The following is a 22,863-nucleotide window of genomic DNA, read 5'->3' on the forward strand; positions in this document are numbered from 1 at the left end:
CAGTGAGTCTATTATCGACAAAACCAGTGTAAGAGGCTCGGAGCCAGCGCTGACAGGAAGATCAGACAGACGAGCGATGAAGTTTTAGGTAAAGAGAAGGAGGCGTTTTGTGGTGGTGGTGGTGGTGGTGGTGGGGGGTGCTGTCAGTCAGGATCTCCCCGGTAAACAGAGTGGTAAATATTTCAGCCGTCATGGCCAAGTGTAGGCAGCTGGTCCCCTTTGCATGGCAATGAGAGGAAAGGAGGAGAGCCCGTCTCAATGGAGCCCTTCAACCCTGGGAAACCTCTACACACACGTACGCACACACACAAACACACACACACACACACAGACACACCAGCTGATTGACAACCACAGGACAGTGCAGGTCTGTACTGCCTCACTGTCTTCTGTCTTCTGTTAGACTCCCCTCTAGCTCCTTACCAAACCTCTAAAACTATAACTAAATATTTTCAGCGCACTTTTAATTCAGATGTTATTTCTAAGCCTGATATACACGAGTACTACAAAATTACATACTGAACCGAGGAGGTAGTTTTATCCGAGGGTTTTTAGTAAAGGACATGTTCAGTTTAATGGCTTTATGTGATCGCAAACAAGGCAACAGCATGGATTTGTCTTTGTTTCACAGGCTACCTGTTCCACAGCTTGTTTTGTGAATTATCTGAGTCATCAGACTGAGGCCAACGTAACAATATAAACTGTCAGATTAAGGTTAAGTTGGTTGAACTCAACATTCTAATGTCGAGTTGGAGTTTTGCCACTGCAGACCAATGAAAAGAAAGTGGAATAGAAAATAAATCAATGCAAATAGTTTTCTCAGGCTCTCTTTGTTCCTGTGCAAAATGTATGCAAAAACAACAATAGCATTACCGCCCTATGACCTGGGGTGCAGAAAGTCTTTAGGCAGAAGGTACATACTGGTACTGTGGGAGTGTCATGTGCAATGCATATTTGTTGCAATGAAGGTGTTTTCTCAGCGCTTTGTACTGTAGATTTATTGTTTTAGAGACATTTCAACTGAACTGACAGCTACAAAAAATAACAGCAAAATTTAGCTTTCATCGTTCATTTTCCACGTAAAGTTTCAAAGTTCCAGTTCAACAAAAAAACTTGTTTATTTCTGGCTTTGTTCCTTTAATTTGTTTTTCCAGTAGTACACAAGCCTGGTTTCAACCACAGCAGCTGGCTTCGTCAGTGCACAACACAAGTCTCACCAACACATCATTGACGATTAGTGGAGCTCTTTTCTGGAGCACCACTACACAGACTGCTTGTTTGTTTGGGTTTCTGTGTTCGGTCTTACAGTGATAGCCTGGATTCAGACTCCTCATCGCTGTGCTCGAGTGGAGCAGGTTAACGTTGTTCCTCTCTGAACTCACAAACGTGCGCACACACGCTTCACTTCTGAAACCTTACAGGTCTGAATTCAAACCTTAAAAGTTTCAATTAAAGGAGAGTTAGAGGGAGAATCCTAAAATAACACTCATGAGCTGTTAGTTGAGAGGGATTTGTATAATGTTTGTATTTAAGGAACACTTTAAACAATATGATCAGTTTACCAGTTGCTGGTGTGCTACTCAGCCTGGGGAATCAGTTGTACGCCGTCCTCTGTGGCTCTGGGTGAGCTTTGTCATGTTGAGAAAATAACCCTGATGATATCGCTATGACATCATCAGCTTGCAGACTACACAGTCCTAACAGAAAGCTTGCATTACAAACTGAGAGTGTGGCGATTCTGGGAATTACAAGGCAGGAAGACACTAATGAGTTGCATCATGGAATTTCTGAAGCTTGACTAGTAAAGGCCAAGCTTGTATGTCAAACCACTATGAGTCTTGTGAGAACGGTGATATCGTTTTTTTCCCCTTCTTTTTGGTTTTGGCCATTATTTCTTGTACATCAGCTATAATAATAATTTAGTCATTGAATACTTTGAGGAGACCAGAGGAGGTGGTGACACTGCTAGACAAAGCTTTACAGTTTTAGAATAAACAACACAAGCAATCAGATGACTATTAATAAATCTATCTTAAAGAAAATCCGATTATATTATCTAGTGGACGCCACATGAAACTCCTTGAGAATCGTCATATTCCCAGTCAATAAAGTCTGGAAGTACAGAGTTACTGCTCGATATGATGGGCAAAACTACAATAAAAGTTTGTAAAGATAGGTATGTGGCAGTAAAGGTTAGGATATAAGTGTAGTAAGACAAACGTGTTCCTGAGTGAGGGGGGGTGTGTGAGTACGTGGCTGCTGAACAAGTGTAGTCACAAAAGCTGATTCCCAGGGTGTTTACCAGCTGATTGTGTGTGACAGGCTTCCTCCGTTGTCCATCAGTGAATTCCAGTGATTCATCTTCATCCTCAACCCAAAAATAGACAGGAGCCTTCGAAAACCCCGGGAACACAACCTGTGAAATCTGATTTCAGTGCCTGAAATAGTCTGAGGAGGAATTTAGCCAGAATGTCTGCTCGCTCAACACACAGTTTTGTTCTCACATGCTCTTTCATACTGCTCTGAGCGTTTTGATGCGTAATGGTGTGAAGGCACATTTTGAATCTCACACTGTCATGAAGACACACACACAGTCTGCTGCTTCCACTATTAGTTTTTCTCTCACTCTAACTGACTCTTTTGCTCTTTGTCACAGAGGCGTACGGTAAAAGGGGTTTTTGAAGTCCTATGATTTTGGAATTACACAGGTTTGGATTTTAATAGAAATTGTAAGATTCCATCGGTCTGGGATCCAAGAGGTGCTGAAGCCTTATTTACTGACCCCGCACCCTACCTCGTCTGTTCCTCTCAACTTATTTTCTAATTGTTGTTGGCAGATTTTTTCCAGAATGTTTTCTCAGCTGCTGGAGCAGCTGATCTTGTGGCAACCCAACCCTATCGCCAGACACAACACTGATATTAGATGATTCTGCAAAGACATCAGGACAATGTCCCATGTCAATGTTCTGACATGGCAACTAGGGTACGGTTAAGGTTTGAGGATGACTGTATGTCATGCAAATAAACTATGGTCAAGCTTAATCATAATTATGGTTTAACGAGACTTGGTGCTAGGTTTTGGGCTCAAGGACTGTGTGAGGGTCACCGAGATGACACCTGCAATTTGGTCCATGTATGTTCAGCAGAACAAAGTGCAAAAGGGCAGAGTGAAGGTGAATATAGATTCAGAGGGTGTGGTGATTAATAAATCTACTTTCAGCCGGTCACATCACTGGTCTTATCGCTCTGAAACAGCTGAGCCAATCACAGTGACGCATGACGACAACAGCATAACAAAGGAAGAATAGGCTTCTCTAGGACATCATGTTGCTGTCTGCATGGTGCAGAGTGCCACAGATCTGAAGCTGGACGCAGATATAATGTTGGTTTTTTTCCAGCGCTATGGTTATGTAATATCTTAAAATGTGAACAGTGGGTTTTACTTCCTAATACATTTCAAGAATAAAACATGAGACACTGATTTTTTTCTTTATTATAACTAAAATAAAATACAATATACAGATAACAGAATTATAAAGAAAGCATAATGAAAATTAAGAATATCTTATGAAGGCATTAGTTTCATCCACAGCACCAATATAGAGCTGAGTGTTGAGGTGTTGTTTAGCTGTCGACAGGATTATAGAGGCGTCTGTGCGTGTGAGTCTGTATCAGACTGTGAGGTCATGTGTAGATGATGTGTCGCCGCGTCATTCTCTAAGGTCATTTTCACAAATGGCTATTATACTGAGTCATTGCTGCCCTTTGTGTGTTGTGTGTGGGTGTGATACACACACCCACACACAACATTGTTTTGGAAATCTGTGATGTATCTTTTTGGACTCACACACATACACATTGTTTATGATGTGTGTGTGTGTGTGTGAGAGAGAGAGAGTGTGCGTGCATATAATTGTGCATATGTTTGCATTAGGAGGTGATTAATAAAATGCATTTGGCACAAACAGGTTCATCATGTAATCCTACTCCCATACATGGCTAATGACGGTGTAATGGATAGAATGATTTTCATGTTGCTCCTCCACTCGACAGCACTTAACCTGCAGCAGATCAGGAAGCTGCTCTCTATTGATGTGGAGGCAGCCATGAAAGAGACACATCACAAATGACAGCATACAAGGTGGTTGTAAAACTGAATGCTGTTTCAATTGAATTAGAAAAGCTGAATAGAAACAAAAAGTGTTGCTAAAAATGTCTTTAATAGCAAAGCAAGGATTTCAGCTCGAGTGGAGAATTTTCTTCTTTTGTGCCTCGGGCCACAGCTATCACTGGTACATTATGTTTTCAGGTTGCCAGTATCCGTATCTCTAGAACACCTTGAGGGGAATTTCTTCAAATTTGGCACAAACGTCCACTCAACTATGAACTGATTAGAATTTGGTGGTCAAAGGTCAAAGGTCACTGAGACCTCACAAGACACATTTCTGGCCGTAACTCAAGAATTGTCACGCAGATGTAATTTACATTATTATAAAACTGTTTTTGGCCATCATTCAACACCATAAGTCAGCAACAGAGGGGGATGACACTGAACAGGTGATTCAAAGGTCATTGACCTCAAAAGAGGTTTTTAGCCATCACTCATCACTAGTGCGTGCATCCCGTGTACAAAGGCTGCAGCAACCAGGGTTTGAATCGACCCCTGGCACTTTCCTGCAACGTTGTCCCCTCTCTCTCTCCCACATTTCCCATCACTCTCAAGCTGTCCTGTCACAAATAAAGGCAAAAAAAGCCCTAAAAAAAGAAATAAAAACATATATATTTACATTTATATATAAAAGAATGAATTGGGCGATTCCAGATTTTACACACATGTTGACTGGGATGACATAATAAGTGAATAAATCAACTAGCAACCATAGAACTCACATAAAATGCACTGTATTACGCCGCAGAAGTGCTCTCTTGGTCAGCCTCGTATGAAAGCATCTGTGCTCCATGCAGTGTATGGTTTTATTATTCAGAAAGTCCCCTGTTGTGTCTAAAATATATGCAGTAGGCCATCATAGTAATGGCAGATGCAGATGGAACTTCTTTCATAGAGCTTTATAATCAAGACTAATACGTCTTTTGGTGAACTGTAATGGGAACCGGCATTAAATGTAAATTGTGGGCTGTGGCAGGCTTAATATAATGAACTGTGGGAGCCGGCTGGTTAGAAAACCAGATCTGCGTAGCGCTCTGATACAAATCAATCCTAACAAATTCTTCAAATACCATTTCAGCCTCCCTTGTGGATGCATATTTTAACTTTAGAAGAAGTAATAAAGGAGCTGTCTTTAGTCTAACTGATGCAAGCACATTGAAAGTCTAAATGATGGGAATTCAAAGGTTTGTGTAAAATGTATTTTACAGTTGGCTGGAACAGAGCTGAAATGGCATTTGAAAGCAGCCAGTTGCATATGATGTCCTCTTTCAGTTTTAATCCCCTTCTCTTTGTGCAAACACATAGCTTTTCTGATTAACTCATTTTCATCTGAATGTGATCTGGCTTGATTTGATTTGCTTTCCAGAGCAATTGCCTTTCATATTAATGCGATTACGTCGTAGAACAAAGCGGCCATTATACAGAGACTTATGGCGCTAGTGGAAAAAAGGACCATCACATTGCCATCAGTAACATCCCTACCGAGAGATAGGCGTATTAGGAGGGAGTGATAACACTGACACACACACACACACACACACACACAAACATACAGGCACATGCATCATGTTTCTAATCTCGCTTTGCTTTTTCTTCTGGCTGTGGGCAGAGCACTGCTGTGACTGCAGCCTCCAGTGTTAGAAATCCAAAAAAAACTGTGGATCTGTTCGTCATTATCAGCCCATTAATGTGTTTGTAAAACCACTTGTGCTGTATGTGGAAAGACTGTAATCTGAAGTTACACATGTCATAAATTCTCATCTTGGTGAAATCCAATTAAGACTATGTTTAACTTTGTATCCACTTCCACGCAGCTATCGGCTGTTGTGTATGGGATAATTGCTCTCCGTGTCCCCGTGTTTCTTAATTCATTTCACACTCAAGAACAGAGCAGCGTGCAACTGGAGCTGCTCAACTCCTACAGTATACACAGCCTGTACAGTAAACCTAATAATAGACATGTTCAATTACACTCATTGTGCTTTAGTGGCTCAAGAGTTACAGTGCTGTAAACAATGCTGACGTCTGTTTGCTGTCTGCACCCCACACTGCGGGCTTTGACTGATATAGACTGACAGCAGAGAATTTTTTCTGCTCCACTATTAGTCCGCCATGAGGATGACAGTGTCAGTCTGTCAGTTGGTTTTATCTGTCCAACACTTAAGAGAAAGATAACAGGATAACAGACTCCTGACCAGATTGCCAAGAAGTTAACTGTGGACATCTGTGCTGCCCTCCTTGTTTGTGTTGCACCAACACAAGGATAATCGAAATCTAATGGAGAGATTTATTTATTTGAGAAACTTATTTTTGCCGTAAAGATTTTGACACAATATTTGACATAGCTACAGTTCAAATTACATTTCCTTCTTTTTAAATCTAAAAACCTGCTTTGTTTTCATCCATCTTTGCTTAGAGTAGCAGTTTTCTTCTGGCACATTTCTTGATGCTTTACCACCATCAGTGGAATGGTACTAAAGTATGGGATGTAATATAGCGTGTTCCATTTGACCTAGGCCCCCTCTACATCTTGTTTCACCTTTTCATCTTGGTCTTGTTTGTGTTATATGGCTTGCATTGGCCACATTTGCAGCAGTGGCTGACTGCCACCAGTTGCAAAGCTTAATTTAGAGTCAGCAAGCTGAACAATATTATTACCGTTTTAATTATTATGAGGGTTCAAACTTGTTATGCTGTTTGCAGAGAGCTGGAACAAGCTAGAGACATGAAACTTTGCCCCATGATGTGCAAATGCTTCACAATAAATATGACCCCATTCGGCCTGGTGGTGGGGCTATAAGTAACAGCTAATTGGTATACAGCCTTGTGGAACTGAGATACACCAACGCACCAGAAACATGGCTGCTGATGATCAATCAAAAAACTTTGCAAAGGGCAGCGCTTAGCAGGAAATTGGTTTTAACTCAATAGACTATCTGTGCTATCATGATAAATCTTGATACATTAACTTTTGGAAATAGGCATGTCCAAGCATTATGAGCTAGACCCATAGGGGGCGCTGCACATTCCAAAAACATGTATCTCTCAACACATTCTTTCACGCATTTTGATGCCCCTTTAGTGTCATTTATAGACATGTATGGTTACGCGGTCAAGTTAGCAACAACAAATATGTGAAGTCCGGTTAGATTTTCAAAATAAAACACTAGCGTTTCAAAACATCGCCATTGTGAAACGGCACGTTATTATAGTTTCAAAACGTTGCAATTTGGTTAGGTTTAGGCACAAAAACTACTTGGTTAGGGTTAGGAAAAGATCATGATTTGGGTAAAAAATAACTACGTACGTCATTTTGAAGCAAAATACTAATTAACAGAACTGAAGTACAGTAAACATTAATGTAGCATCGGCTTTTTTTCTCAAGTCATTCTTGCCCATAACATCCTCTACACTTTGTGATGCCATTTTTGCTGTCGGAAACATAGCTGGTTTGCAATACAAGCAAAGAAACAGGTAAGTTTTGTTTATGAGCGTCGTCTGACACTCCCCCGTTGTTCTTCCGTGCCTTCAACTAAGTCACTGTAGAATAACAGATTTTGCAGCAGGAGAACACAGCTTTGTCAGCCTATATAGTGTGCAATCAAGAATTTGCTGTAAATTAAATTTTTTGATTCTAAAATCTACTAGCGTTCCAGTGCTGTAATAGTTGAAAGGCACGTTACGACTAAAATCCACTGACTCCGGCTACGGCGCGTTACGGCTGTGCTGCAGTTGCCGAAGCTAATCGCAGCCATTATAGTCAATGCTCGTGAGTCCACCAGACGCGTCCGCAGCACGTCACAGAAGCGTCCTAGAAGCAGCTCTTCTCTTCGCTCCGCAGAGAACGGGTAGAAGGTCTATTTTTGACGCAAGCCGTGTCAAGCAGCACAGAGCAGATCTGTGACGAAGGTAGTAGTTAGCACAAAAAGGACAAATTAATAACAAGTCAATAACGTGCGGCAGGCTGCACGCTCCGCTGCTGAAACGCTTCGGAGACGCTTCCAGTGAACTTTGACACCGGGCTATGGAAGCATCAAAACAGTGGGACAGCCATAACGTGCCGTAGCCGGACTGAGTGGAATCCTGGCGTTATACAGTACATGTCATGTATCAACTATCATTGGATGGTTGGAAGGCATTTGAAGATAAGACAGGTTGCCTGGCAGATTTTTTAACTGTAAAGTAACTTCCTCCTACACAATGCTGGTATGATTTCTATATCACACACACACACACACACACACACACACACACACACACACACTCTGTCTGTAAAGCCAACTGTGTTCTGCTTGCACAGATAGATATACAGGGACAAATCTATTACTTGACATAAAACAGACTGTGGATTTAAAATTGTGCATGTTATTTTTTTCTTTTAAAATCCACTACTGTTTATCACTTTAGTCTAAGTCTGTTCTCATCAATTAAACATTTGACACTTACACTGTAAGACTTCCCATTAAGCTCTGTGGGAGCTGTAATGAAATGTATATCCGAATAATAGTGAGCGTGTGTGTGTGTGTGTGTGTGTGTGTGTGTGTTTGTGTGACGTCTTCCCTCTGCTTATTAGAAAGGCTTTGACATTTACCACGGTAAACACATTCATCAGCAGAGACAGATGATTATCTGTTTAATTTTGGAGCCTTGCGAGACATCGCAGGTTTGGTTGTTGCAGCTATCAGAGTGCAGCTGTACAGAAACAGCAGCACTTTGTTGAGAAAAGACCCTGCCGGTATTCCTCCAGCTTGCTTTTTCCATTAACCCTCTAGCTTACGTCAATCCAGGATTCCATTCATGTGTTTCCAAAGAGGAGGAAAATGGGTGGTACTGAGTGGATTCAAGACAACTGTCATGGAAGAGAACTTTGCTTTGCTGGATTTACACTTACACATTCAGAGTAAGGACTGCTTTGATGATTGATGTAGAATCCAACTGACAAACTATAAAATATGCTTGGATATCAAACACTTTCTGCCTGTGTTGTTTCTCCAAGCCATGGATAAATACACTACTTTTTTTTCACTGATCACCGCCTCATAGCTCTGGAGCTTCATTAAAAGTAAGTTATGTAGCGATCTTTTGGCACACTGGGACACACTGAACTAAATCATACTTTTTGTTTCTTTGTTGTTGTTTTTTGCTGTAATCAGAATCCATTGTTAGTGTTGTGAATCCCAGTTGATTACAGCTACCAGCCTGCTTAAAAGACCAAACTAATTAACTAAAACCACCTTTAAAAAAAACTATTTCATGACCTATAAGGATCAATGTGTCCAACCCATTCTCATCTCAATGCGCCATAACTGACGCTTTCAGACAGCGTGACAAAGCGTAAGGATTTTACGCTAAAGGTACCCTTCAGCGTCTGTACGAAACGCCACCGTTTCCTACGTTGCAGCAACACAAGGGAGGCCAAGTGAACTCCTCACGGCCGATGTGCTAACAGGTAGGGTTAGCCGGTTGACATGCATACATTCAGTGACTGAGGTTTAGGTTCTAACATTTCTGATGGTTGTGGTAAGGGTCGGGGCTTCGGGGGGCTGTCAACACATTTATCAAGAATGTAGCTAGCTAGCACTTCCGGTCAGGCATCCTGGTGGCCTAGTGGTTTACAATCTCACCATATACCTGCGGCATCCCTAGTTTGACTCTACCTGGATCCTTTGTTGCATCCCATATTTCTTTCTCCCCCTCTCTCTCCATGTTGTCTACATCCCCCTACAATGAGGCCTCTTACTGCAAAAACACAGCGTTCGAACTAATTATACAAAAATCAATTTAATATTACACAACTATACAAACAATTGTATAAACATGCTATTGACTTAAGATGTGAGTATTCATTTACTTGGAAGTGCTACATGTTTTCAAATTTGTGCATCAACATTTTTACTGTGAATTTCACCCCCACACACTACATAGTATAAAAATATGGCATACATCAGAATCCAGGCAAGCCTGCGAAGTTCCTATTGAAAGGCATAATAATAGTATTTTGATTTTAACAGTGCAGTGAGTGAAGAAGTGAATAAGGCACCTAAAAAGCCAATGGAATGATTACCTCAATGTGTTGTTCTTATTCGTCAAGGTTGCCTCTCTGGATAATTCCTCAGAAGTTTAAAAGTGACACAGCAGCAAATCAGTATTGCCCTCCACACTCAGTTCACTGCAGATACACATCCATTAGCTCAGTCTCTGTGTCTTTAGTAAAAGTGTGTAAAGAAACAGGAGGTGACCTTCAAAAATATTTGTTGATGACTTTTGTCTTGACAAAGTAATGTATGAATTACTGGATAAGTTAATTTTTCAAGGCCAACGTTGGGACCACTGCCCTAAATTTTGAAACTGAACAGCTTGGGTTTGGAAATGTCAGTGAAAATGTAAAGTATGCAATGAAAAAATTATTATAATAAAATATATGTATAGGAGAATTGTCATTTAGGACTTTTTTAAATGCACTGAAAAGCCCTTTAGTGCTACAAGCATTATATGTCAGGTAAGTGTCAGGGGATATAGTATAAAGAGCAGCAAACAAACACCGGACTTTCACCCAAGAGAGCAGTGTTCATTTCTCGTGTGAAACCAGAGGTCAACGTTGAATTCTGGACTTCAATAAAAGTTAAGCTACAGTATGTACATACGTAAATGACAAATGTTATGTTAGTTACGTAAATTAAATAAATAAATTTAGTTATGTAACTTAACTTGTGTTTTAACCCAAACCATAAACTTTTCCTGAAACCTAACAAAGTAGTTTGGTGGCTAAACCTCACCAAACGGCAGGCGTTTCACAGCGTTAACCATGTGTTTGTTTTGAAAGTCTAACCGGACGTTGCAGATTTATTATTGCTAACTTGACCAGACTAGCATATTTGTTGTTAACTTGACTGCAGAGCCTAGTGTGTTAAAAAGTAAGGCCAAGGGCTCTTGACCGAGCGTTTGTATGCGACGACTTGGGAGGGAGAATGTATTCATAAGTTAAGGAAACAAAATCACAACAGACCAAGACCCTCATGCTGCATTTTCAGATTATCCTTTTCTCAGGCTGGCAACACTGATGAACCTTTATGTAGTTATCAGTTCACACAGTCTATGGTTGTTTTCATTTGGTTATTTAACACATGCCACGTTTTAAGGTTAGTATTTTTGTACATTTTGTAGAGGATTTAATACCGTTGGACCTGTGTTTATTGTGAGGACTAGTGATTTACTGGAGCACATCTGATTTTAAAGAAAAATATAATTTCATCAACTTATATCAGGCTACCCTTATGGAGTGGATCCTTTGCATGTGAAATCATTTGATGATACAGTGGAGCAATTTGTACTTCGTCTGCGTCTTGCAGCTTTGTGGCTTTTTGCCTTGTAGTTTAGATGGCAGTGTGGCAGCAGGTCCCTGTGTTACTCTGCTAATCAGCCTGTAATCCTGGTGCTGCTGATGTGAGAAGTGATGCGTCATGCGACTCTATCATTTTCTCATCAGTGCTCTCTTTGTCTCTGGCTCTATCTCTCTCTCCCTCTACAACTCTTTCTGAGGGACTGTTGCTCCTCTGTGATTGGGCCATTGTTCTGACTCGCTCACAGAGCCAGCCTGTTGGGCATGTTTACATGGAGTCATGCTTTTAGGCTGCTGGCTAATGCAACACCTTTGTTCTTTTAATTGCTTGCTGTTCCAGCCATAGGCTGAAAGGAATGAATAATTCCACAGCTACAGAATACTAAAATCCCCACCCAGTGAAGAACTTCCTCAGTCTGAATATGAATGTGCCCAGGCAACTGAGTACATGGACAGCAGCTCCATGAATAAACTGCTGTTGTTTGAACATCTCATGAACCTGAGTTTTGACATTGTTCAAGTTTTTAAAAAAACACTTCCCAAGGGAGGGTCTACTGAAAGATGCCCATTCGGATTATGAGAAGAGAACGATACTCTGTTTTTGGAGTGCGAGCCACGCTAGGGACTAAAAGTTAGGATATCTCGGCCATTGCTGCACCAATTTTGACCTGTTTTCCCCCAGTTGTTTCGAAGTGCAATACTGAATCACTGAATCACTCCTTAAGAATCACTCCACCCACAGACAATGAGAATGAATGGGCTGAATCAGCACACACTAGACCCCTTTTCACTGACAAATTATCTAAATTTTCTCCAAAGAAAACACATCAGGAAGAAACTGAAAGATTATATAATCATGCACAAATTCTACACATAAGGGCTTTTGTTTGTGTCTGCCTTTATATATGCCATACTCACTAGCACCCATGCTAGATTCTGTGCTGCACCTAGAAAAGCCTGGAATTACCAGAGCTCAGTGTTATTCTGTGAGCTGGGGAAATCTTGCAGCCCTTGGTGCCTGCTGGCCTTTCAAAAACCAGAATACAACGTGTAACCACAGAGATTGAAAGAGTAGCATTGATTAATTGACAGCGAACATCAAGTTTAATCTTCAGGTCAGATTTCATTCAGCAAACTGCCACTGTGCAGCTCTGGCTCTTCTTTCACTCCCATATTCTGTTGTCCTCTGCAGCAGAGTAGTGTGTTAATAGCTGATCTCCATCTGTTAGCTTCTCAAACATGATAGATCGATACAGGACGATGGGTGTCTTTGTGTGTGTGTGTTTCGGGGTTGGAGGTAGGGAGGCGGGGGGCAGTGCCTGGTGTTGGCAATGATGGGAGGCGTGACATGAACAGGAAGCTCCAATGGAGTGCTGCATGTTTCACGTTCAGACTCCCCTGCTGCAGGTGAGGAGGAGGAGGAGGTGTGTGGGGGGTCTAGCAATAAATGAGGCAGAGCTGTCAATAAAGAGCAGCTCTTTATCCTCTGTTAAAGCTCTATTCATTTCATTACTGTCAGGCTTGTCTGGGGAGAACTTGGTACTTTTCCCTGGATGTTATTTGGTATGCGGTGAAGTTAGAGAGCTCCCAGGCCGAGGTAGGGTGAAAAAGGAAGAGGCAGAGTGAGACGTGAGACGGGCTGAGATAAAATGAGACAAGATGAATCACTGTACCAAAAGAAAAGGTTGCATGTGATGTTAGATACAGGGGCTTTGCCATAGCTTAGGGTTTGGGGAATTGACACCCCTGAATTATACCAGGGGTTATTTCAGCCTCACAAAGGGCTTGTTTTATTGTTGGAACATTTTCACTGCATTCCCCAAGAGAAGACTGCAAAGCTGGCTCGATTCTGGAGGGAGGTTGGTTCATATCAGAGCCATGTACATAATTACAGCTCAAAATATTAATTCACTAACACAAAAAAGTCACAGTCTTGCTCAATTTAAAGTATTTCTATATACAGAGGTTTGGGAATTGTAATTAACTCTTTAAACCATTCAGTCTGGACTTTCTACAAAATCTTGAGCTTCAGAAATATACAGATTGTGGGCATTGTTTTCTAATTATACTTTCCCTGTGGCCTTAAGGATCCTTGAAGGTTCACGTGGCATAAAATCTGTCATCTGCCCATGCCCACGAGGGTCTTTGTGGAATATCTGCATGTAGCTCAAAATTTATGACAATACAGAGTGTTAGCACTGTGAATGCAAACACAATGTAGTATTAACAGAACCATAATGGTGGTATTAAGGTTGTTGAAACAATTGTGATGTAGTTTAGGTGTTATGACTAATCAGACAAAGTTGAAGTGAGTCTGTCCCAGTCTGATTCAGTTGGTGTTTAAAGATTCTAATCTTTTGCATTCTGATCTTTAAATTTCAGGACTGGAACCTGCTTCACAAAAGCTATTTGCGAGCACTGACTGCCACTTGCAGATAAGTTTGCCAAACATGCCAAAATGAGAGCGCGGACACGATCTCTTGTTGCAAATTGCAGCTTGCATGTTGGGAATTTGGTGAAATGAGCCCAAAGGCACTCAACAGTATGTAATGGGAGAAAGAAACTGGCCAAATATGGTGAGCAAAGTCAGTCAGGAACACACAATAATTTATGTTCTTGCAGGATTTTGAGTGTTGCTTAGTGACGCAGCTCTAATCCAAGTCTACATGTGGTCCAGTGTGTTGACGTCAGTGGTTTAAAATTTGCTTCTCTTTGATGGTCGGGACTTAAACCAGCATGCTGGTGGAAATAGCCGTTTTATTGTGTTATATCAAGTCTTTAGGTTCCAATAATCTTAAGGTCTGTTTCTCTTTCTTTATGCTTTAAAAAAACTACCATATTATTGGTACACACACCATTAGAACATTTAATATAATACTATTTAATTTGCTGTTAAATAGGTGTACCTTCCAGTAAAAAGAAACAACTGAATAAAGACCAAAAAGTATGAGTGATTTTTGGTCTTGAGCTGTTTGATATAGCTTCCAGAATGAGCTTGTTATCAATAAAGAGAAAAAAATGCTCCTGCTGACAAGGCCAGATGCACAGTTTGATTAAAGTTTGCTTAATTAAGTTTGTTTGGAAAGGAAACTTCATTCTGCAGAGACGATACAGTGAACTTTCCCCTGAAGGCCTGCTTTAGAAGGATTTTCTGTTTAGATTGTGTTTTATTGGTTCTGACGACTTATCTTTAACTCCCCCCCCCCCCCCCCCCCTTCCCCGTAGAAACGCACTCATACACACAAACACGATTATTCCAGACTCTCTTTCAGTCAGGCCTACAGATCATTATGATTGATCAGTGGGACGCTTCACTATGCTAGTGCTGGCTACACAGCGCCATGCTGCCGCCAGGTTCGTTTCATCTGAAATCTATAACAAGGAGCTGGACAGGGATCCAGTGGTGCCGGCTGTCAAAGTTGCTGCCACATTTCCCTTGTCGTTTGGATTTGTGGCCAGGTGGAACTAATTTTAGGCATTATTTCAGCCCAAGCTCTTCAAGACCTGGATGGTGGACTCCGCTGGACTCTGATTAGACCATCTTTGAACACATTATATCTGATTTCGATGCTCACTTTTTCTGTCAGTGTGTGGGGCTGTTGTTTTGTCTGATGTTAGGAATATATGCTGGCTACCGTGTGTGATGTATTTGGTAGGCGGGGCCACCACTGTGCCACAACAAAGCACCCTCTTATTTGACTCTTACTGGTTTTGTCATTCAATTTAAAAAGCATGATTTGTTATTACTATTTTTAAACTGCTACTATGCCATAAACTTTGAATATATAAGCCTCTGCATTTGATTTATACCATTGACCACTTGGGGGCAGCACAGAAAACTGTAAACACAACGCTGACATATTTCCACCGTATAAAGTTGATATGGCCAAAATGTTCGCAAACAGTTACGTATTTCCTCATCCAGCAGACATAGAGCCACATTATCATTCATTTCGATAAAAAAATAACAAATTTGCTTAACGGGATGTATATTGGAAATGATACCAATCAGAGGTACTGGTACTCCCAAAACTCCTGAGAGCAATATCTGGCTCTTCAGCTCCTAAATGCTCCACTATCTTCACCAGCTAATCACTGACTTTGACTGTCTGTGGGGCAGGTAGCACGAAGCAGTTTTATCAGATCTTTTTCACTGAAAACAGCAGCCTTTTGTGGCTAGAAATGAGATGATGAGAGCAGTGAGACTGTACCAAAACAGTTAAGTTGTGGACTAAAAAAAAAACTAAAAAAGCATCTGAAAGACTCAGAGTGCTAAGGGGAACTGGGCGTTGGTGTTGTTGGTGTAAATTATGTGTGGTATTGATGAATGCATTCTAATGTTGCATACCAGCATATTTTTAAATGACCCAACTCAAATGAATCACTTTCCCAAAACCTCTTATCAATTTAGCTGTGAATAAACCATCCTAAAACTATTTTCTGCAATATAGCATAAAAAAAAAAAAAGAAACATTGATTATAACAACTTACAACGACAATGCTACTCAAGGGGAAGCAGCCCTGCATAAAATGGAAAAGAGACGTGTAATTGAAGAAAGGGGCCAAAAAGTGAAATATATTGCTATTTTCTTTTGAATGTGTGTTTAAAGGCAAAACATCAACTAATTGTTTTTAAGAAAGAATACTATTGATCATGGCGTTGCGGTCAGTGGCTTATCCCTGATAAAGTGGAGTGATGAATGACTGCAGGTGTTTCCTTTTTTGGAATTAATATTCATATAATTGGACAAATTAATGAGCTGGCAGATGAAATATGGGAACAGACATGTGAGGAAAACAGTTGCCTCTAAGGAAGAGACCAATCTGAACTTGCGTAATGAAGAAAAGCATAACTAACTCACGGGCTCCCTCCCTCCATCTGCTTCTGTTCATCTTGTTGATCTCCTCGGCCCAAGTCACTGCACTTGCTCTTAGTTTACAACGCAAAAAGTAACAGCTGATAGAGATTTCTCATTGCAGGGATAAATAAAATCAGTGTAATCCTATTCCGTTGTCTGATCAGATACAAAGTCTAATTCCTATCTTGTCTCTTCCATTTTACAGGTTCTTGTGAATCTCGGGGTCGACTTATGCAGCCATGGGCCGATTGCTGGATCTTTGAGAGCAACCTTCCTCCCCATCCTCCTTAACCACTTCCTTTTCCTCTCCCCCTTCATCCTCCTTCTCTTCTTCCATTGCGTTACACAGCTGGAAGTAGAGTCATCTGATGCCCAGAACCAGCCATCAACCTATGATACCTTCTCCTTCCCTTCGTCTGCAAACCATGACAAGCATTGTTTCTCGGATTCCTGGCCAAGCAAGGTGGCCTATCACAGTGCTACTCTTGTATGTTGCCCCTCTGCTGCTGATGGAGGGTTGGTGCCACGCAGCCCCCTCAGGACCAGAGTCTGATTCTTGCTCCACCTTAGTCCAGAGCCGCTTCTTCGGCTTCTTCCTTTCATCATCAGTGTTCCCCACCATGCCTTGCTCCTGGACCCTGCAGAACCCTGATCCGCGGCGCTACACTATTTTTATCAAAGTCACGAAACCTACCAAGAACTGCGTGCCGTCACAGCTCCGCACCTTCCAATATGACTCCTTCCTGGAGACCACACGTACCTACCTGGGCATGGAGAGCTTTAACGAGGTGGTGAGGCTGTGTGATACCTCTGCGCCAGTGGCCTTCCTAGAGGCCGGAAAGCAGTTCCTCCAAATGAGAAAGGGACCTCCTCCGGTGGGCACGCCCATCACGGATGGTGACGGGGATTTCAAAACAGAGTACCTGGTGGTGGGAAAGCGCAACCCCAGCATGGCGGCCTGTCAGATGCTGTGCCAGTGGCTGGAGGACTGTCTGGCCTCCAGCACGTCTAACAGGCCCTGTGGCATCATGCAGACTCCATGTTTGTGCTGGGAGCCGCCACCACAACTCAGTGAGGGGGATAGCTGTTATCACAATGGAGTTTACCTGGAAAACTGTTTACCCAGCGTGAAGGAGATTGGAAGAGATGCTGGGATTAATGGTGAGTAGAAAAGCTTTTATATAAGAAAAAATGGGGATTACATTATAGTTCATACATCGGCTGCGCAGTTTGCACAGATTCAAGTGGTAAGATTAATGACTGGATCTGCGTCTCTGTAAAACAATAGTGAAAGGCGAGCCTTGCTTTCAAGAAACTATGGGGGATTTTTTTTTGTGTCTGCCCGTGAAAGGTCAGCATGAGTCTCAGAGTTTAGCTTGCTCTCAGCAAAATGGCATCTTCAGTAGCAATCAAGCCTGTGAAAATGTGTATGATTTGTGAAAAGTGAGGATAATTGTGTGGCATTGGCTCAAAAGCAAGAGTGCTTTGGCTGAAGTAGAAGAGAGAAAGAGGGACAGAAAGAGGCAATCGGAAGGTTTAGGGTTTCATCTGATGGAAGCTAGCTCTGTGACCTTGTGAGGTCGGCACCGTATTCTGTCCCTCTGCGGCCCAGGGAGAGACACTCGATCGGCCTCCGGGAAATTTTCTGTGGAAACAGAGTAGAATCAAGTGCTGATATTGGATAGCTCTGGGGACGCTCAGATGTGGGGATGGGATAAAAAGAGAGACAAAAGAGTGGCATAGAAGGAGAAAGGCAGAAATACGATTGGATAAGGGCCTGTGGCTTGAAGTCTAATTGTCTGCTGCTTGATCCCTGCTCCCCTTCCCTTCCCTCGGTAGACAGGATGTGGCCTGACATCTCTATCCTGGCTTCGTCAGGACTTTGGCCAGAGGGATGGAACATTTCTCAGCTCCCCTTTCTCCCCCTAACCTTTCCACCATCTATCTCTTCCTCCTTCCTCTGCTTTTCTCAGTTGCTTTCCCTAATCAGCCTGTGGTCTTATTCTCTCGGTCCTCCTCCTCCTCTTCTGAGCCACCATCGCTGCCTCCTATTCTTTCCCTCCCCAGGCTGATAGTGGGCTGATACTGAGCCAGTCGTGGGAAGCCAACCAAGCAGGGAAGATGTTGCGGTGGGTATCTCCTGCCTTATCCTCCTCCAGTCTCCAGAGCAGCTAATATCCCCTTGCCGCCCCAGCCTCCTCTCCGCTAGTTATCACACTTATGTAATCCTGCTTATGGTGCTCAACAGTGGGGTGTGGGCTGTTTGTGCCTTAAGGTGTGAAAAATAAAAAATAAATATACCATCCACTGTTGGCTTCTGTAGAGATTGACAGACAAGGACGCATTATAGCTTTTCTTCTCCCACTGTGCGCATCAACGCACAAGGGCGAACTGGCCGTACAGGTGACTGGTTGGATTGGATTGGTTGATGAAAATAAAAAAGATGCAGAGATGTAATAGATGCTGTGTAGACATAGATCAGGGAGCCGGGCAGTTATGGCCTGCTGTGGAGTGAAGATGGGAATAGAGGGGTGATAGCTGTGAGTGATGGATGAAGGAAAGACAATAGATACAGAGACAAGAGTGAGAGAGAGAAGGAGAGCAGATTAAAGGAGAGTGAAGAGGCTGACAAAAGCTGAGAGCTGGAATCGTCTGAGGTGGACGAGGCTTGATGAGGATAGATAGTTGTTGGGCCAGGGTCAGGCAATACGCAGCCGGACCTGTTTGGTCTGAGTGCCTTCAATAACGGAGGAGTTCATAGATTACAGTCTGTCTCCCGGCCTCCTTCACTCCCTCTCTGCAGAGGGACTGAAGGTCCCGCCCAGTAGCAGATGGAGGGGCGAGACCTGCTGTCAGCCCTCAAGCTCTGCTCATGTCCAGCTCATGGGGGCTAGAAAAGGAGTCTGGATTATTATAGGCAATGTGCTCAACATCTCCTTGGCCCTAGTTACCCAAAGCATAAAAGTTCATGGAAATACATGGAAAGAGAATGCAGTCCAAACAGCATTTTCCTCAACAGATTTTCTCTGGTGCCCTCTAGAGGTAGCTTGATAATCAGAGTGAATTGGCATTGTGTTTCATTCAGCCTGACATCATGTTCATTTAAACCAATTTAAAATATACATCTATATATTCGACACTCAAATCACAATTTACCTCCAGTGCCAGTGCAGGAGTGGAAGTCTTTCCCTAACCTTAACCAAGTGTTTTCATTGTCTAACCTTAACCATACCATATATGTCATTTGCAGATATTGCAGAAAGCATTGGCATTTGATTTAAAAAAATATAATCCACAGTTTGGCAGAATTGTCCATTATCGACATTCTTATCTAGTAATTGTGTTGGGTTTTCTTTCTGGGGAGAGAGTTGTTGTGTTTCACCCTAAACAATCAGTAGCAAGATATGCATCTGCCTCAGTAATATCATTTTTAGTGGACGCTGCTAGAAGCGGCGAGGAGCTGTTACCTTAGTGTTTTTCATGATGATCGAAGAAAAATTGTAATTTAAGAGTTATTTCTCTATGGTGTCTTACAATACTGGTACAGCCTATAAAGCTCTTTGTCACTTTTGTTCTTTCAGTTCCTGGTAGGCATGGTATTGATTAATCAATGATACATTAATCACTGTTAAAAAGTTTATTGTTGAAGAAAACATAATATGACAATGTGCAAAGATGAAAACGGAAGTATAAGTGCATTTTCTTTATTAATACATTCCACCCTCATAGGGGCAGGGGTGGCCCTGTGTGAATCGGATGAATGGTTAGATTAATATATTGACTTTCAGATTGATTGGGTCAGTGTTACCCTTCTATCACAATACAATATTGGATGTTGCCTTGTGAGTGTGTTCGACCTCTTGTATGACAGATATGGTGCAGCTTGATTACTATGTCAGTGAACTTAACCTGTATAGATAATGTGACCTTTTGATCAAATTTAAAAGATGAAAGTATGCACCTCATTTTTCATCATTGTTTTTATCAGCTTCACTCTGGTTTCAATTAAGAGGCTCTTTGTCCCTGACTAGCAGGAATGTTATTTTTTTTGGTGGGGGGAAATATTATAAAAAATATTTTCATTTAGTCCATTTTACATGTCCATAGCTCACTGTGTGAACACAGCTCCTGTGCTGTGTGATAAATCTTTAACCTTTAAGTTGAGAGGACTGCTGATTTCATGGCTATTTTTGGAATGTTCTGACATTCAAATGGTCAAAGTTAAAGGTTTTGGGACAAAACATTGGCTGTTGGTAGCTTCAGAAATATTGTCCATTAAAATCCAGTTTGGTAGACCTCCAATGTGTACTTGTGCTTGCGTGTAGATGTGGTTTGATTTGTGTCACAAAATGTAGCGTGACACGAGCAGGAAAGGATTAATTTGTTAGCCCTCAGTGGACAGAAGGGGAAAACAGCAGCGGAGGCAGTGAGTGATTAAAGGATGGATCAGAGAGATGTGAGAAGATGAGAAAACACATGACTCAATCTGAACAAAAGAGACACGATCGTGATAACTTTGAGAAAGTGCCTGAAATGACCAACAAACCGAAGGTGAAGGAGGACAGATACAGCTTACCGACAATGCTAAGAGATCAACATCATCCATGACATTGGTTACACATCATGCAGTCTCACTTTCAGCTTTGCAATCATTTTAAAGTGTGAAATATTTAATAAAGCTTGAAAAATAACCAAACAAGGACACAGTGTCACAGACTAAAAGCACTCTGCACAGAGAAACAGAGAAAAGGCTCAGTTGGTAGCACTGCAAGGGCCAGGTCTGAAACCAACTTTGGGGCCTTTGTGTGATATTTGCATATTCTTTAAATGTAGGTATGGGACTAGGCTTGGGCGTTCTTCGCTATCATGGCTACTTGAGATCACCGATTGGCAAGGCTTGTTAGCAACAGGCTTCTTAGCTTTAAGAGGAACCACCAGAAACATCTGTAAATGCACAATAAAATGTTTCCCACAGAACTGTGTAACTGTGGCGCCACGCACACGCGGGGTGTGGTGTGGTGGGGGTGTAATTAATAGCATGCTAACCTCAACAACACAGCTGTATTCTAACGTTAACCAAGCTATCCTTATTAGCTAGGCTCCTTACATGCTTGCTTATAACTTATTTGAATTATTTATATAACTTATTTGGTGAGTCTCAGACATTGACAGCGTAATGTTAAGGAAATAGATAGACTAACTTCTTAGAGTTAACTTGAATGCAGTAGTTTTTCTATAAACACACGGCTCTGTTACCTGGGCTTGTGAGAGAGACAGAAAGAGAGAGCGAGGTGGTGAGTGAATCAATGCGCTGCACGCAGCGCCACAATGAATTATGATTTTACTAATATTAATCCCCCACTATGACCCATCCACCAATGTGTCCCTGAGCAAGACACTTAACCCCTAGTTGCTCCAGAGGCGTGCGACCTCTGACATGTATAGCAATTGTAAGTCGCTTTAGATAAAAGCGTCAGCTAAATGAATAAATGTTGCAGTCAGCGTTGATATTGTGTCGTGTCGCCACAAATAAATCAAGGAATGGGAAACACTGCAATGTGGTGCAGGTTGTAGAGACTGTTTTTATGTCATCTTAGTTCTGATAGTGAGTTTGTTAATATCGCCTTAATATTGCATGAAAAAACAATCCCTTCAATCATTGATAGGAAATCCAATTGCCAATCGGCACAAGCCTACTGTATATGGGACATAGAGACCGGGTGAACTGAAAACCCTTTATCCCAATTCAGTGGGAATATATCATAAAACAACAACAAGGCCTTCCCCGTTTCCAAAGCTCCTCCCAATGTGGTCAAGAAGCACAGCTTCTTTATACCCATTACAGCCTCCACCCACAGTCTATTGTGCACTGGTTAGTTTTTTAGTGGAACCTTTATGCAGTCCTCATTACCTCATACAGTCAGGAGAAATCTTCTTATTTATGTTCAATTGGTCATCAGTCATTGGCAAATACATCACATGAACCAGACCAATGAAAAAGCCACTGCAGCATGTACGGAAACCTGTACATATTGTTAATTAATTAACAGTTATTTATTGTTAATCTTAAACTAGTAGTCAAGCACCTACAGAACAAGTGATTGTCAAACTTGAATAGAGCTGCTTTGACCAAACCTAAATGAAACGCTCCACACTATGAAATGCGTCCCAAATGCAAACACTGGGGCATTGACTCTAAAATGTATGACTTCTCCTTTCTGGAGGAAGTACAGGTTCAGTCTGGCTTTAATATCCTCTAAATGGACCTACCATCATATCCAACGAAGGTTAAAATCAAGGGCAACTGGACTTGGTTGAAGATACTGGAAGACGTTTCGTCCCTCATCCAAAGGACTTCTTCAGTTCTGACTGACTGGCAGGGAAACTCAGCTATTTAACCTCAGTGGGGTCGTTGGCCCGGGTCATCGATACCGCTGGTTCATTAGTGTTCCTTGTTGCTGTGACGACAGTCGTTACAGTCGTTAAGACTACCTGTG

General features: G+C 41.8%; 1 protein-coding gene across 9 annotated transcripts in view; it reads left to right on the plus strand.

The window, feature by feature from the left end:
• Positions 1-22,863, plus strand: part of adgrb1a (adhesion G protein-coupled receptor B1a) — a 139,504-nt gene that overhangs the window by 18,538 nt on the left and 98,103 nt on the right. For all 9 annotated transcript variants that reach the window (XM_038712307.1, XM_038712309.1, XM_038712305.1 and 6 more), the window contains exon 2: positions 16,572-17,527. In XM_038712307.1, the coding sequence (XP_038568235.1) occupies positions 16,735-17,527 (793 nt within the window). In that variant the 5' untranslated portion in view covers positions 16,572-16,734. The remainder of the gene's footprint in view (positions 1-16,571; positions 17,528-22,863) is intronic.

Source organism: Micropterus salmoides, unplaced genomic scaffold, assembly GCF_014851395.1.
Source record: "Micropterus salmoides isolate LMB-PRFRI ecotype aquatic unplaced genomic scaffold, ASM1485139v1 Ms_hic_scaffold_11, whole genome shotgun sequence".
NCBI classification, from domain to species: domain Eukaryota; kingdom Metazoa; phylum Chordata; class Actinopteri; order Centrarchiformes; family Centrarchidae; genus Micropterus; species Micropterus salmoides.